General features: G+C 43.7%; 1 protein-coding gene and 1 long non-coding RNA gene across 2 annotated transcripts in view; one reads left to right on the top strand and one right to left on the bottom strand.

Annotated features, from left to right (window-relative positions):
- Positions 1–2,744: 2,744 nt before the first annotated feature.
- On the top strand, positions 2,745–17,287 carry DLK1 (delta like non-canonical Notch ligand 1). The gene is made up of 5 exons (XM_064172723.1): positions 2,745–3,100; positions 3,929–3,992; positions 4,402–4,532; positions 8,847–8,988; positions 16,168–17,287. Exons 1-5 carry the CDS (start codon positions 3,019–3,021, stop codon positions 16,907–16,909), a joined length of 1,161 nt encoding a protein of 386 aa, XP_064028793.1. The 5' UTR covers positions 2,745–3,018; the 3' UTR covers positions 16,910–17,287.
- The window catches only part of LOC135190962 (uncharacterized), a 116,230-nt gene continuing 103,900 nt past the window's right edge, over positions 5,183–17,512 (bottom strand). The window contains exon 6 of the long non-coding RNA XR_010308700.1: positions 5,183–6,884. This is a non-coding gene — a long non-coding RNA (uncharacterized LOC135190962). The remainder of the gene's footprint in view (positions 6,885–17,512) is intronic.

Genomic DNA, 17,512 nt, shown 5'->3' with positions numbered 1-17,512 from the left:
AATAACAATATCTGAATTTCTAGACAAGAACCCATGAAGATTATTTTTTTTCTGACTTCACTTGTTGCAGTCAGTGTCTTAGATAGAAGCATAGAATAGAATAGAATCAACCAGGTTGGAAGAGACCTCCAACATCATCCAGTCCAACCTAGCACCCAGCCCTATCCAGTCAACTAGACCATGGCACCAAGTGCCTCATCCAGGCTTTTCTTGAACAGCTCCAGGGATGGCGACTCCACCACCTCCCTGGGCAGCCCATTCCAATGGCAAATCTCTCTCTCTGGGAAGAACTTCCTCCTAACATCCCTGGCACAACTTGAGACTGTGTCCCCCTGTTCCAAATTCCTGTTACAAGTTCCAAAGTGCATTTCTCAAGGTTTCCATGAACGTGTTTCCTAAGAATGACAAACTGTTGGGGGTTCATTAGACCAGCACTCCTCAGTCTGTACTCACCATTCAATTATTTTAGTAGAATTGTTAACACATTGGACAATCTCCATACACAGACAACGATCATATGAGGTTCTTTACTTTCCAATTTCTAACGTGAAGACCTCAACATTTTATTCTCAGCAGAAATCACTGAGATCTGCCAGAGCACAGGTACTGTAATTTTCAAGGATTATTACAAAGACTGTGGAGATTTGGATCAGAGTGGATTTGGCAGCAAACAAGCTAAGTAAAAATGATTTGCAGTTTGGTTTGCTCATGTGGGAGTCTAGATTTACAGAATGCTGGGGTTTCTCCTAATCATTTATTAGTATCTGGGCAGCTTCTGTTCCAACAGAATGTTGTTATGTTGGATAGAACCCACTTTACTAAAAGATTCTGACCTTTTGCAAATAAAATTAGCAAGTTTTGTTTAGGGAACTCTTGAAATAAGTAGAAATGATGTGAAAATGAAAAGCTGTCCTAATTTCAGCAACCCAAGAGGTACCCCTGAGACAGAGAGGAGTAAATAGTAGAGGTTTTATTAATATTTTTTTTCCTGATGGTAAAGCTATGCAAAAAAAATTGTAAAATCCTCAAAGACAAGTAAGAAAAAGTACCCAGTGTTCACAGTGGTGATTATAACATATAATATGTAGGATTGTGGGAAGAAGATTTTCCTACTGATTTTTTCTTAAGATGTCAGGTTTGGACAATACAGTTGATATTCAGTAGTTGACTCAGAAAAAAGCAGCATGTCATCATATGTCAGAGCACACATTTACAATGCAAATTAAGGTAGATAATTTGGCAGTGATGAGTGTACAGATAGAACTTATGAATTCTACAGACTCTCTACTCTTAAAGTCTGAAGGAAAAAAGAACATGAGAAATTTAATCAGAGAAGACAGAAAGATTAAATCCTTCATTTGGCCAAGCTGCTATATGACTATCATTGAAATCAAAGAACGTATGTAAGTTTTTTAACTACCTAGATTATCTCTTCATCAGAAAAACGCAAGCAAAAAGTCTAACGTAACAATTCTGTGGTTTCTATGAATTCTATGATTCTATAAGGCTTTTATAACATCAAGCAGAGAACTTTTGACCTAAGCCTTGGACCTATGAGCAGCCTCGGACCTATGAGCAGCCTTGGACCTATGACATCTTGAGTGTAAACAAACCCATGAGAAGGTCAGAATAAAAGCAAAGTGAAGAGACTAATAAGGAGCTGCTGATATTTACTATAGAAAAGCACAGGTTCACAAAAGGGCAGAGTAAAGGATTAAGCAGTCGTCATTACCACTCCACGTTTTTGCATCTCTAGAGTGCCATTCATGCTTGATCTGGTGACCTACAGTGAGACCTGTGACAGCCAAACAACCTTTTCACTAGTAAAAGGAAAGCAAAACAGGCAGAAAAGGCATGGTGTCAGGCAGACATAGCTTATCTTATGTATCAAAACTTTTGAAGAGCCGTGTTTACCTCTGACACCTTACTCCTAAAGTGCTGTCTTATAACCCACTCCTCATTCTCTGCTCTTTTTTCTGTCCTTCACTTCCCACATCCTTGGTCAAAACTAAAAGCGTTGCTTGCTTTTCAACCTAAGTACCGGTAAATGGGCTATCTGAAGTGAATGTGAGCTTCCCAGTGTGTACATTTTGAGTCAGGGAATCTTGAATTAGATTAAAAGTAGATGGTTGTGTATTTTTCACAGGATATCACAGAGATCTCTAGTCGTTTCACGTAAAAGCAAAGTGATGAGGTCTGATGGAAGAAAGCAGTAAGTACATCAGCAAGCAGCAAACGGGTCCCGCAGGGAATCTTCTTTAAAAGAAAACAAAGAACATGAAGTAATGCAAAGAATACTAAACAGCCAGATTATTTCCACAAGGGACCGCTCAAAGGAAGAATGGAGAGATAGAAATTAGGGAAGGGCAGTTATAGAATTAAAAGCAGAATTTGAATTACCATATGGTGGAAGTAGTGCGTGGGGGATTTTTTTTTTTTTTTTTGAGCTGTTCCTTGATTGCTGAAGGTATCTTTCAGGGGTTTGGGGGGTGGGGGGTGTGCGTGTGTTTGGGATTTTTTAACTCTTCTGTCTCATGAACAAAATATTTAACCTCCCTTGCCTTTGCTGGTGTCCTTTCTGAAGAAGCTGAAGCTCTGCTGTGAATAGCTACGGAAAGAAGTCTTCAGATTTCTGAAGTCAGCCCCCACATTAGCTCTTTGTGGACAGCCGGAGTAAGTTTTAACGCAGTTAGGGGCGTGCTTAACACCCCCACAAGACTTCCCTTCTCCTGCGCCCTTACAGACTTCCTCCCGTTGCCCGCGGCCCCGCGAAGCGATGTGCACAAGGTGCGCCGCTGCCTTCTCCGCCCTCGCGTAAGGGCGCGGGCTAGCAGCGGCTAGGCTGGGCAGTGGCTGACTCGCCCCGTGGGCAGGTCCCGCACCGGCGGGTGCAGGGCAAGGGGGCCGGGAAGAGCGGGAAGCCTTTCCCTCCCCGCCGCCCCTCCTCTCTCCTGCTGCGGGGGGGTGCGCGGTGCTGCCTTTCCGCTTGCTGTCGAGCTCCGCGGAGCGGCCCCGGCCATGGGGCTGGGCGCCGCCGGGCTCCTCGGCTGCTGCTGCTGCTGCTGCTGCCTCCTGCCCCTCGTCCTCCCCGCAGCCCCAGGTAAGGGCCGCGGCGCGCAGCGCTGGCGCAGGGTGGCGGGAGGGCGGCGGGCAGCGGGCAGCGGCTCCCCGGCGCTTGCCGCGGGAGGGGAGACGAGTTGCAAAAGTTTTCGGAGTTTGGCAGGGCTGGGTGGCCGGCGGCGGCGGCAGGTCCCCTGCGTGGCTCCGGGGGCAGAACCCTCAGCGCTCCCTCCGGCTCATGGTGCCCGGAGGTCTTCAGAAAGCCTTCCCATCGCTTCTCCTTCTGCCTAGGCGCCTTTCTCCTGCCGCTTGCCTACGATGTCGGTGGCTAACGGTGGTGGTTCTGAGGAGCACTGCTTGATGCAAACGCTCCTCTCTGAGCTCTCTTCTCCCTGGCTTACACTATTCGTGCATGAATTAAAATGGGTGATTTTTAAATGTTTTGTTTGTTTGCTGTTTCTTTAATCCGACAGAGGCTTGGAATGGATTCAACACTTTATTTTAAATAGGTTTATTGTCTGACTGAAGGTACTTTTGTTCGTCAGGTAGTTTTGAAGCAATCCCTTGGAAGTGACAGCTCTTCTGAAGTCTCCCTTTCAAAGTATTGTATGGTCATACTACGTGCACCTTCCATTCTTTTGCAGTTAGTTCTTTATGTCGTTTCACTTACCCTATAGGAACACCACAGCGTGCTCCAGATTAAGCCCACCTAAAATTTTATGTTGTAAAATGGCCATGAAGGAAAACATATCAAATTATGCAGTCTCGAGTTCTTTTAAAACATCCATAATATCAGTATACAGGATACGATTTTTTTTTTTTCCTCTGCTGATTTTCCTGGTTTGACATCACAAATCTTTCTTTTCAGGTGTGAACTGTAAAACTGGCTGCCACCCCGAGAATGGATTTTGTGCATTTCCCAATGAATGCAGGTAAAAAGAGCTGCCAAACAGGGCTATTAGCACAAGAATGGACATCTTAAATAATCTATACCTCTAGTAAAACACAAACTGAACGGATTGACCCTCTGGAAATCTGGAACAGTTACTGGAGCGAGAAAGCATAGACAGCTAGGTGCCTTTTTAGTCTACTTGTCCCAGTAAAAAAACCTCTTTACACTGATGAGTATTTATTTTCTCATTGCATGCTATAGTTTTCTTCACATTCACTGCTTCTAGTTTTTCAGAAGCATTGATGGTATCTGTTTGTTCAAATGTGCTGCACAGTCCCATTATTTTTTATCCAAAAGTTTACTTACTTTGCCTCAAAAAGGAGAATGTCTTTGTAATTATGTTTATTAAAAATAAACTGTGCTTCTGTCTTCTCTTTTATCTCTTTTAGGTGTCAGCCTGGTTGGCAGGGTGCTCTTTGTGATCAGTGTGTTCCGTTCCCTGGGTGTTTGCACGGCAGCTGTGCCAAGCCCTGGCAGTGCATCTGTGAGGAGGGCTGGGTTGGCAGCCTCTGTGACATAGGTTTGCACATCTTCTCCTGTCCTTGAGGACATGAGGCGAAACAGCCCCATCTGGTGCTGGAGACATGCAAAAGTCTTTCTCAAGAACTAATTTTAAAAAATTGAATGTTAGCACAAGATAATGAGGGGGTGCTGAGCAGTGGCATGTAAACCTGGAGCGTTCCTAGTAATTTAGGCAGGAGCATGCAATCTCGTTTGTAATTGGGCATATGTGCAAGCAAAGAGTAAACTCATAATCCTATTTTAAACACTGATTATCATGAACAAGGCCAGCAAATCACTGCTCCCTTGTCACCCAAGCATTTTGTGTAAATAAAACAAAACAAGTAAGCTTGTATATGACATGAATATTTCTGATTATTTAAAATATTTACAGGGTATGTGCAGCTTTCTTAACACCTCTTGAAAGGGAAAACATTGTGCATTTGTTCCGTTAGCAACCCTATGATGATTCAGTGGGGTAGCACTGAGAAAAAGGTCTGCCTGACCAGACTACCACATCCCCCCCAAACTGTGGCTTTTGTGTACACACTCTTCTTGCCAGTCAGAAAAAGCCAGTTCAGCGTACTCAAGCTGAAGAATTGGCCTTTGCTGAGATGGTTTATTGTGGCTGACTATAACGGAGGGGTAATTAACTGACGTGAGATATGATTTTAAAAAATTAATGTTGTTTATTAATTTTCAATGTTCAGAACTCTCACCACCCCAGCCACTATTTTTTAAATAATAATTAGGGTCTTCTGCAATGGTCACGGAAACATTATAAAAACAACAGCATAGGATCTAGAACTGATAGCTGGCGATAATATAACATCAGTTGAACTGGAAGAGAAGGTTCTCGCAGTTAATATACTCCTCGTGGTTAATATACCCCTTGCCCACTAGATGGACTCAGGAAGCTCCTTCCTGCTTGTGGCAGAAGGCAACTGGAGAATTACAAGAGGCTTTAAGTATTCATTCAGAAAGTTATCTCCCAACTCGTGGGGCTAGCTACAGCTTCTGACAGTACCCAAACACTTGCAGAAGGTTCTGTTGGTGTCGTCTTAGCCACTGAGGCTTCTCATTCTTCCCAGGCTTCACAGGGTGCTGGGGAAAAGGAGGCAGATGATCTCTGACCTGGTTCTGATTTCTCTGGATGGTCTGTGTTATCTCCAGCACTTCCCGTCTTGGCAGGAGACTACCAGGTGTAGGCAGGATGTCTTGCGATGTGCAGTCCCAACACAATGTCATGCTGGCTGTGCAGGTTGATTGCGTGGAGGTATTTGGAGCTTGTTCCTGGTAAACTTGAGGCAGGCAGTTTCCAGGCAGTTCAGGAGAGCTAACTTACAGCTTAACAAAGCATAATGCTGTAGAAGGCAGTAAGGCAGTGAGGCATAACACTGCCAGAAGCAGAGAGAAATAGTAGCAGGCAACAGCAGGCAAGCAAGCACAAACACAACAGCAGAGCACGTTGTGTTACCTGCTCATCTCTTTTTATCAATACAGCCCAAGACTACTGGGTCTTTGGACACAAATTAGCCAATCAGAATGGCAGTTATCCAAGCTTGACCATAGTAGGTGAGGCCATAGGCTTTCTTTATCCAAATTTAGGGAAACATAGTCCTTGCATGAGGCAGGCATAAGCCAAGTGTGTGTACCTTGTTTTCCACAGGATGTAAATGGGAGCAAAACAAGTCTAGTCAAGCCAGAGTCCTTAGACTCAGTGGCTCCATGTTCTTTGTCCTCTTTCCTGTGGTTGCTACTCCCCACAACAGAAGGAGGGAGAGCAGAAAATCATGCCTGGTCAAGCCAGGACATGTTCAGGCCCATTTTGGCCTATTCAGGCCTACCATGACACTGACACAGGCCGGTGCTGAACAAAAAAGGTCTGAGGCTCTTGAGATTGCATAAGCATCCAAGATCACGGTCAGCCCATGTAGCTGCAGCTGGAAGAGGACAGATCTTCAGAGCCTGATTTTCTTTTCATGTCTTTTGGGATTTTGTTGTTAAGAGTTTATAAAGCACATTTGTATTCCACTGTGCTCAAAAGAATAAGGATAACACAGTTTGAGCTGAACAAAATTTTCAAAATTACTAAAAGATTTGGAAGATTTCATATAGCTCAGGCACTGGAATCAGCTGCTCAGGGAGGTGGTTGAGTCACCAACCCTAGGTGTGTTTTAAGGTTGTTTAGATGTGGTGCTTTGGGATATGGTTTAAGGTGAATTTTGCAGAGTAGGGTTGTACGTTGGACTTGGTGATCCTGAGAGTCTTTTCCAACCTGGATGTTTCTGTGTTCACATCCTTGCAGTGACATGGAGCTTGATGCAAGGTACTCAAGTAGCTTCTCATCAAGTTTTGCACCCCATACCAGCTGCAAACATAAGCGTAGACAAGCTTAAGAGTCATAGTGTCATAGAATACACTGGTCGGAAGGACCATCTAAAGGTCATCTAGTCTAGCCCCTCTTCAGTAAGCAGAGACATCCCAGCTGGATCAGGTTGCTTGGACGTAGTCCTGGTACGTTTGCCAGAGCTGTGGTAGCAATGGTGCAGATGTCTATAAGCTCTCAGAGACTTGTTCTGGACATCTTTTGCAGATGTCTTAATATCTCAGAGAGTCATCTAGGTTCTCGTTACAGTCAGTGAGAAGGAATGGATCCCTATACCATCCATGATCTACAAAGCCATGTTATCTAAAATCCTTGCTAAATCAGTTGTCTCTAGGTGTACCTGATAGCTTGGCTCCAGCTTTCCACTTGAATCTTCTCACCCTGATTTTGCTAAAAAAAACAATGTGTAGTGTAAACTGGGAGTACACTGTGCTAAATGTCATTGCTTTGCTAAGGGCATGTGTTGGAAAGATGTCACCAAAGAGAGTACAGGTGGAGCCTCTAACACCTATGCTAGGCATGCATGAGAGAGGGTCTAGATATACAGTCTGTGACACAGACTGAGTGTGCCTTCCTTTAAAAACACTCAGTGGCTGCTTCATATACTGCAGCATTATATTACCAGTTAACTTATCGGCAGTATGATTGTAGCCTTTCATAATACACATGTAAATACACCATCCTGTGCAGACTGCTAACACTTGAAGCAGGCAAATCACTTAGTTGTCCTAATAAGAGAAATAAATAGAAGAAAGTGGGCTTCTTGAGACTATTGAAAAAGAATATGTTCCTACAAGCTTTTAAGGTTTAGAATTAAATCCTTGATACAAGTGGCTGGAAGTAATATGTGTGTGCACACATATGTGTGTAGAGATACATTTAAGAGAGTTTCCCTACTCCTGCATCAGATTTCATGTTTTATTAGCTGCCTCTAAGTCCTGTGAAAGTAGATGGTAAACAGCACTTCTTCAGAAAGTGTTCAAGGTTATTTTGGTCGTTGTGAAAACTGGAGCTTGCACTCAAAAGTGCATGCAGAGTGGTTGTCTTGCAATGAGGGTAGGCTAACACATTAGAAAATAGAGCCTCTATCCAGGGAAGATGATATTTGAAAGCTAAGGCTGCTAAAATGTTTTGCTCTGCTTAAAAGTTTTGCAGTCCCTCATGATGCCATCTAACTTTTGTGTTATATTTTGGGAAGTAAAATATAAAATGCCCTCAAATCCCTTTTCATCTCCTTAGAAAGTGTATGTATGCATGTGCTGTGCAGACAGCTTGCAGTTGGCAGTTCTCTGCAGCTGCTCCATTACTTGGTTAAAATATGCAATTGTTTAATAATTTTAAAATTTCAGTAATAATTTGAGTGGGAAGTGGTTTAACAGGAAAACTGTAAAGCCAATGAGATGTGTGACTGGGTTCAGAATTCATACAGCTCTCTCTTCTGGTACAGTTACATAAGGGTTGGATGCAACCCAGATAAAAGATGAAATTTTAAGACATGATTTGTAACTTTCTGATCTTGGTTATTATGAAATGTTTGTTCATAAGCACATGATGATAGGCTCTGGGCAGGGAGCAAGGAGAATTCCCAGTGCTTGATTGCTTTGTCAGAATTCTGCTCATGGAGAAGCCAAGGCTGTGAAAGGATAACTAGGCTACGTACAAGTTATTTCTCCCATACTTATGCTTTATTGATAATGTTACTTATTCATAGACTGGAACAATTCAAATGTGTTTTACAAGTGGGAGCTAGGAAAAGAGAAACAAGCTGAAAATGCTTGAAATATTGGAACAATCTGACCTCCTTTTTAACGGAGAGAGGAACAAATCAGGATTTATGAAATGCAGGATGAAAGACCATTAAAGCTATACTTTGCTTGAAATATTATACACTATTTACTGACTCATTAGATTAATTGAGCTCTGTTGTGGTTTTTTTTTTAACAGATATTCACCCATGTTCTGCAAAGCCCTGCACCAGTAACTCAACGTGCATAGAAACTGGTGATGGAGGATATATCTGCCTGTGTGCCCAGGGATTTACAGGAAAAAACTGCCATCTCAGAAAAGGACCCTGCATTATTAATGGGTAAATACTGATTTCTAAGGTGAAGTTAAAATCCTCACTCTTACTGACTGTTGCTCAGAATTCTTTGCTGAGTAGAAGTATCTCTGTGCTAGTTGCTGATATTGTTATCAAACTTTACAATTCTGAACTGTTCATGCTGCAAAGATTTACATATATCAGCACAAGTCTGTGCATAATTTGAGTAGTAGAAGTGATAATTTGCATATTTTGTTGTGGTGAATTTATGCCTTCACATGATTTTTGTAAACAAACTTGAAGTAACCTCTTTTCCTATGTTCTCACCTCTACTGAGAGATAACTGCATAGACAAACCACACACACTAATGAGAACAGTAGCCAATGCACAAGCTGTCTTCGTAAAATCATCTAGTCCACTAGCCTGTCATTTTTCTTAAGTGACATATGATGGTATGGCCATACTTTACTGAAGGAGATAATTTCACTTCTACCAGAACAGAGTATGGTAGTCCATTGCTTTCTGTTCTCAAAGAAAGTGGGACATTAGGAACAGCATTGTCATCAGTTTGAGGGAGGTGATCTTTCACCTCTGTTCAGTTCTGCTGAGACACATCTGGAATGATGGGTCCAGCTCAGGGATCTCAATACAAAAGGATATGGAGATACTAGAGTAAGCTCAGTGAAGGGCCAAGTATCATAGAATCAACCAGGTTGGAAGAGACCTCCAAGATCATCCAGTCCAACCTAACACCCAATCCTAGCCAGTCATCTAGACCATGGCACTAAGTGCCTCAGCCAGGCTTTTCTTGAACACCTCCAGGGACGGCGACTCCACCACCTCCCTGGGCAGCCCATTCCAATGCCAATCACTCTCTCTGGCAAGAACTTCCTCCTAACATCCAGCCTATCCTTCCCCCGGCACAACTTGAGACTGTGTCCCCTTGTTCTATTGCTGGTTGTCTGGCAGAAGAGACCAACCCCCACCTGGCTACAGTGTCCCTTCAGGTAGTTGCAGACAGCAATGAGGTTACCCCTGAGCCTCCTCTTCTCCAGGCTAAACAACCCCAGCTCCTTCAGCCTCTCCTCATAGGGTTTGTGCTCCAGGCCTTTCACCAGCTTTGTTGCCCTTCTCTGGACACATTCCACCACCTCAACATCTCTCTTGTAGGTGATTAAGGGATGGGAATACCTATAATGGAAGAGCTAAAAGCTGGATTATTTAGCCTGTAGAAGAGCAAGCTCTGGGGGAATCTGATGGGGAGAAACAGATCAGACAGAGACAGATTTTGCATAGCAGTGGCCCAGTGAGAGGGCAAGAGGCAATAAGCACAGACAGAAAAGTAGTGCCACTGGTAGAACTGCTTTAAAAAAGGGTAACTTCAAGGCTAAAGGAAATGTGACTGGTTTGGTTTATTGAAATCCTGAAGTATCTCCTGTCTCCTGGCTCATCAAGGACCTGATCCCATAAGCATACACGCCCTACTGGTGGACACAAGCTTGGTAAAACTGTCACCTTAAAAGTACAATTTTATGTTGGATTACATTGCTTCTCTCCAGCTCCATATTGGTACTCTCGGACTCATTTTGTGCTCAACAGTAGCTAATTACGAATATTCACATCTGCTTTACAGCTAAATATTCCTGAAGGTTTGTACACCCCTGTTTAAGGAATCTTGATATCACTCACTATCTGGCCAGAATTGCCATTCTTGGAATTCTATGTCAATGGAATTTCTTTGCTATTGCTTTTCATTGCTGCATAGTCACACGGTTCTGTCTGGCTTTACTTTTAGCCTCTTAAGATAACTGCGCTGATTTGACTTTCTCTTCATTGCCAGTGAGGAAATTTAAACGCCTTGCAAGTGCCTTGTATCACATCCAAGCTACTTGCCTAACAAAGGGGATGTGAATAGCTTGCTTTCTCTACTTGTCATCTGTAAAGCAAATATTTCAGTAACTCAACAAGGACACACATTAACCATCCCAAAAACCAGATGAAACATAATACAGATCAGGTCCATGTACTTCATTAAAATCCCCATGGTTTAGATTACTGTGCTTTTGTGATGGTACTCTGTGTTAGAACTGAATGCTCATGAGCTAGTCTGGAAGTCATCCACAACTTCTCTTCAGGTAACAGCATACTTGAAACAAATACCTGTGTCTTTCTCAGGAAAAGGAGACGCAGGCTCTGCAATTCTGTTTTTAGTTCAAAAAGACAACTCTTCTCGGTAAAAACATTTGATGTCTGCTAAACCTTATAGTCCAACAGAGTACCTTGCATTCTCTCCTCATTATATGATTATTTTATGATACCTCATTATGATACCACCTCATTCACATCTTGCTTTCTCTCAGTTCCTCTGTACCTCAGAGCTAATGTTACCAATGTCAGAGAATGGTTTATGTTGGAAGAGACCTCAAGGATCATCCAGTTCCAACCCCCTGCTACAGGCAGGGACACCTCCCACTAGAATAGGTCACTCAAGGCCTCATCCAACCTGGCCTTGAACACCTCCAGGGAAGGAGCATCTAGAACCTCCCTGGGCAATCTATGCCAATGTTGCTATAACTAAACATTACCACTGGCTCTTTAGATAATGTTCACAGATGGAACCAAGCCAATGCACAAATCAAAGTGATTGTTCTAGTCTGTTTCCAGAATCAGGCAGATGTATCTGCACTAGTGACATCCATGTGATGGTTTGGAGTTTTACTCTGAAGTACAGCAGTGGGTGATACATTGTAAAATGGAAGCAAAGAAGTGGTACATCCACATCCCCACAACTATTTCTTTATGTACCACACCTTGCTGATTATGCATTAAGCAACACGAATTCAGACAGAATATATTCAAAGAGACTAATTTAATTAAGCATATTAAATTTAGACAACTGCAACTCAGTGTCAGTAATAAATAATGCATACATTTTCACATTTTGGCATATTTTCACTTAACTGTTCTTTAGTTACAGTGTCACAGTATCATCAGGGTTGGAAGAGACCTCACAGATCATCAAGTCCAACCCTTTACCACAGAGCTGAAGGCTAGACCATGGCACCAAGTGCCACATCCAACCTTGCCTTGAACAGCCCCAGGGACGGCAACTCCACCACCTCCCCAGGCAGCCCATTCCAGTGTCCAATGACTCTCTCAGTGAAGAACTTTCTCCTCACCTCAAGCCTAAATCTCCCCTGGCACAGCCTGAGGCTGTGTCCTCTCGTTCTGGTGCTGGCCACCTGAGAGAAGAGAGCAACCTCCTTCTGGCCACAACCACCCCTCAGGTAGTTGTAGACAGCAATAAGGTCACCCCTGAGCCTCCTCTTCTCCAGGCTAAACAATCCCAGCTCCCTCAGCCTCTCCTCATAGGGCTGTGCTCAAGGCCTCTCACCAGCCTCGTCGCCCTTCTCTGGACACGCTCAAGCATCTCAATGTCCCTCCTAAACTGGGGGGCCCAGAACTGAACACAGTACTCAAGGTGTGGCCTAACCAGTGCAGAGTACTGGGGCAGAATGACCTCCCTGCTCCTGCTGACCACACCATTCCTGATGCAGGCCAGGATGCCACTGGCTCTCTTGGCCACCTGGGCACACTGCTGGCTCATGTTCAGGTGGGTATCAATCAGTACCCCCAGATCCCTCTCTGTCTGGCTGCTCTCCAGCCACTCCTACCCCAGCCTGTATCTCTGCATGGGGTTGTTGTAGCCAAAGTGCAGCACCCTGCACTTGGAGCTATTGAACCCCATCCCACTGGACTCTGCCCATCTGTCCAGGTGGTCAAGGTCCCGCTGCAGAGCCCTTCTGCCCTCCAACCCAGCCACATCTGCCCCCAGCTTAGTGTCATCTGCAAACTTGCTGATGACTGACTCCATGCCCTCATCCAGATCATCTATGAAGATGTTAAAGAGGATGGGGCCCAGCACTGACCCCTGAGGGACACCACTAGTGACTGGCCACCAGCTGGATGTGGATGTGTGTAGTTAATGTCTTTTACACTCCAAAAGGTTCAGAAAAATAAAGAATTTATACTTACATTGTCCAGCAATTGTCCTTTATCTCCCTAGAAAATAATGTAATTCAGCCCACCCATGAAGGTTCAAACTTCTGCACAGTGCCATATGACAGGACATGGAGTAATGGGTTTAAACTGGCAGAGGAAAGATTTAAACTAGATGTTAGGAAGTTCTTTACAGTCAAGGGGGTGAAACACTGGAATGCATTGCCCAGGGAGGTTGTGGCTGCTCTCTCCCTGGAGGTGTTCAGGCTGGGCTGGATGAGGCCTTGAGCGACCTGTGCTAGTGGGATCTGTCCCTGCCTATGGCGGGGGGTTGGAACTAGATGATCTTTGAGGTCCCTTCCAACCTAAACCATTCTATGATTCCATGATACCTAAACCAGCTTATCAAATTTTCCATAACACCTGGTGGAAACAAGCAAGAAAAAAAAAAAAAAAAGGTGCTAGAGTCTCCAAGACAGGCAGCCCTGACTGTAGAAAAATCCTTGTTCCAATGATCATCTCAAGCTGTCACCAGAACTGCTATGTCAAAGTCTGGAATTTCTCCAGTGAAGGAGACTCCACAACCTCTTTGAGAAGCCTCTTCCAGTGTTCTGTCACTCTCACAGCAATGTTTTTCCTTACATTTACATGGAACTACCCATGCTCCAGCTTGCACCTGCTGCCCCTTGTCCTGTCATTGGACATCACTGAGAAGAGCCTGGTTCTGTCCTCCTGATGCTCACCTTTCATGTATTTATAAACATTAATGAGGTCACCTCTCCGTATTCTCCATGAAGTCACCACTCAGTATTCTCTACTCCAAGCTAAAAAAGACCCAGCACCCTCAGCCTTTCCTGAAAAGCAAGATGTTCCACTCTCTCAATCATCTTTGTGGCTCTGTGCTAGACTCTTTCAAGCAATTCCCTGTACTTCTTGAACTGAGAGTCCCAGAACTGGACACCATACTCGAGATGCAGCCTAAGCAGGGCAGAGTAGAACAGGAGGGGAACCTTTCTGGACCTACTGGCCACACCCCTTCAAATACACCCCAGGATGCCTCTTGGCCAGAAGGGCACACTGCTGGCTCATGGTCATCCTGTTGTCCACCTGGACTCCAGGGTTATTTTTCCCATAGCTGCTCTCCAACATGTCAGCCCCCAACCTATACTGGTACCTGGCGTTGTTCTTTCCCAGATGCAAGACTTGCATTTCAATGAATTTCTCCCTGCCAAACATTCCAGCCTGTCCAGGTCTCACTGAATGGCAGCACAGCTTTCAGGTGTGTCAACCACTCCTCCCAGTTTTGTGTTGTCAGCAAGCTTGCTGACAGTGCACTCTATTCTGTCTTAAATATCTGCATCCCACCATGGAAATCCCTTACAGCCAATTGCTGCTGACCACTGCCTGTGTGGAATGTCAGCATTCATGAAGCTGTAATGTTTGTTACCCAAGCACTTTCTCCTGGAAAAGTCACAAATAACAGCTTGGACTTTTCAGCTGTGTATTAGTTTTATCTTGTGTATTTATAAGTACTTATAAGATCTGTAAGTACTAGGAAAACTACTGCCAGAGAGGTTGGTGTAAACTTTGCCAGGTGTTACTCATTTTTAGAAGCTAAATTTTAAAAGCTTTGTTCATATGTGATGAGCTGCCATGAAAAGTGGATTTTTGAGCTGTATTTTTTAGCCTTGTGGCCTAGAATCCCTTTCCTGCCAACAGGGCTAGCTAAAGAACGGCCTCACATTGCACTGGATTGGCACATTTGTGCCTGTCTGCCAATGCATGGCCCTGTCTTTTCACCTAATAATCAATAAGGCACAGTTATATTACAAAGGTGAAAAAAAAAAGGTGTCTCAGTGAATTGTCATCCCTTTAAACATGGTACCAGGCTATTAATTAAGTTCTACAGGGGTTTGCAGAAAGCTCTGGTTTCCTCTGGTCCTGCCCTCATATTACAGCTGCCTTTATCAAAGCTGAAATTACCCCATTTGTATTTTTAAATGTAATGCTATTTATGATTTTTTTTTTGTCAGAACAGCAATTTGCAGGAAAGTATCTGTTTGCTTCTAATTTTTTTGTGTGTTCATGAAGCACTGGAAAGGCAGAACAAAACCAATCAGCTTTACAGCTAGCTGCTATGGCAGAATGTTTTGTTTGCAAGTGTAATACATAGATTATTTTATGATTAATCAGGTGGAAAAGAAAGCCATGCTGCTGGTGTCCTTGTTCAGTCTTGTCTGAATAGTTGCTCATCTAAATAGCTCTAAGCATATGAAAACACTGAGCAGCTTCATTTGAATAAATATTTGAAATTTAAATCCCTTCAGAGTTCTTCAGGTTGAATTTATATACTGGTGTACTAATCCTGCCTGAGGGTCGGCAGAAGGTATTATAATTTGTGTTGACAAAGCTGTTGGACAAATTCATTCTTGATCCAACTTAATTGACTTCAGTGGATTTCATTTAGAATTCTCTTCTGAAGAAATCCAGCTTCTTTCATTATGTGAATTCTTTCCTGATAGCTTTCCTGATGAGCCAGCAGTGTGCCCAGGTGGCCAGGAGAGCCAATGGCATCCTGGCCTGCATCAGGAACAGTGTGGCCAGTAGGACAAGGGAGGTTATTCTTCCCCTGTACTCAGCACTGGTCAGGCCACACCTTGAGTACTGTGTCCGGTTCTGGGCCCCTCAATTCAAGAGAGATGTTGAGGTGCTGGAATGTGTCCAGAGAAGGGCGACAAAGCTGGTGAAAGGCCTGGAACACAAACCCTATGAGGAGAGGCTGAGGGAGCTGGGGTTGTTTAGCCTGGAGAAGAGCAGGCTCAGGGGGGACCTCACTGCTGTCTACAACTACCTGAAAGGAGGTTTTAGCCAGGTGGGGGTTGGTCTCGTCTCCCAGGTAACCAGCAATAGAACAAGGGGACACCGTCTCAAGTTGTGCCAGGGGAAGTATAGGCTGGATGTTAGGAGGAAGTTCTTGCCAGAGAGAGTGATTGGCATTGGAATGGGCTGCCCAGGGAGGGGGTGGAATCACCGTCCCTGGAGGTGTTGAAGCAAAGCCTGGATGAGGCACTTAGTGCCATGGTCTAGTTGACTGGCTAGGGCTGGGTGCTAGGTTGGACTGGATGATGTTGGAGGTCTCTTCCAACCTGGTTGATTCTATGATTCTATGATTCTTTCTTTGGACCTGAATTCAATTTTCTCTCTGTATTTGTTACCCATTCAAGCTCTCCCTGTCAGAATGGAGGGACATGCACTGACGACCGTGGTTTTGCACCCCATGCTTCCTGTCTGTGCCCTTCTGGTTTTGCTGGCAACTTCTGCGAAATAGATAGAGATGACTGTGAACCAAATCCATGTGAAAATGGAGGAACATGTACCAATGTTGATGTTGGTTTCAGCTGTTCTTGTCGCCATGGCTACACAGGAAAGACCTGCAGCAACCGTATCATGTTCTGTGCAAGCGACCCATGTGAGAACGGAGGGACATGCAGCGAACACCCCCAAGGAGGATTTGAATGCATCTGTAAACCAGAATTCATTGGCCTGACTTGCAAATATCCCAGCAAAAACACAAGTTTTTCTGGAGTGAATATGGAGACAAAGCATATGCAGAATTACAAGCCACCCTTAAAAGCTCATCATAGATCAGTGCATCAACAACAAGAAATCCTGAAAATAACAATGAAAGAAACAATCCAAAACGCAGATCCCTGGCTGAGCAGAAGTCAGGTGGTTTGTTTTGTCGTGCTGGGTTTGCTTACATGCCTTGTTGTCTTGGGTACAACTGGGATTGTGTTTTTTCCAAAGTGTGAAATGTGGCTTGCCAATGCCAAATACAGCCATCTCCTGCGCAAGAAAAAGAACTTCTTTCTGAAGTCTAACAATGGGGAAAACCTCTCAGTTAATATTATCTTCCCAGAGAAGATCAAATTGACTAATTACACTAAGAACTACACTGCCATCTAGGCCCTTGAAAGCCAAGCAGCAGCTGGCAACTTTTCATAGCAATGTGTAAAATAGATTGAATTTACTACCTGTGATTGGTTTTGGTGTTTGTGGGTACACTTCTTGTAGCTTGTGATGAGTGCTAATGAAAAAAATACAATGTATCCCTGTTGCTGAGGACTTTTTTTATTCCCCAAAATGAAAGAAAAAAAAAAAAAAAAAAAAAGGGACTGCTAATTTGTTTTCTTTTCAAGGCAGCTATTTTTTGTAAAACTAAAGGTAATTTACCAGTGGAACTCTCTTGCAGCTATTTTGTGTTGTTCCTAACTTATTTGGTGAATATGGTACCTGTGAATTACCCAGTGATGCTTTTGTTTAATAAACAGCAGTTAAGGGCTATACTGGCTTGTTCATTCATTTGTAAATATGATGCTCCAGCAAAGTCAGTAACAAGTGTCCCTGCTTAATTCTTCTGCTGTGCATGGTGCAGACTTTAGAGACTGTGATCAACAAGAGCAAATTCACTCTGATGTCTCGCCTATCTAGTCAGCTTTGTTGTTTGTACATGCTTATAAGATAGATTACTCCTTCTGCAGAAACAGATCTGTAGATGCATTTTAAAGT

The sequence above is a fragment of the Pogoniulus pusillus genome, chromosome 1 (assembly GCF_015220805.1).
Source record: "Pogoniulus pusillus isolate bPogPus1 chromosome 1, bPogPus1.pri, whole genome shotgun sequence".
Taxonomy (NCBI): domain Eukaryota; kingdom Metazoa; phylum Chordata; class Aves; order Piciformes; family Lybiidae; genus Pogoniulus; species Pogoniulus pusillus.
This window is presented reverse-complemented; position numbering and strand designations above follow the sequence as displayed.

Coding starts and splice junctions, on each gene's coding strand:
- DLK1 (XM_064172723.1), top strand. CDS start 3,019: ATGGGGCTGGGCGCCGCCGGGCTCCTCGGCTGCTGCTGCTGCTGCTGC. Junction 3,993..4,401: donor GCATTTCCCAATGAATGCAG/GTAAAAAGAGCT, acceptor TATCTCTTTTAG/GTGTCAGCCTGGTTGGCAGG. Junction 4,533..8,846: donor TGGCAGCCTCTGTGACATAG/GTTTGCACATCT, acceptor TTTTTTTAACAG/ATATTCACCCATGTTCTGCA.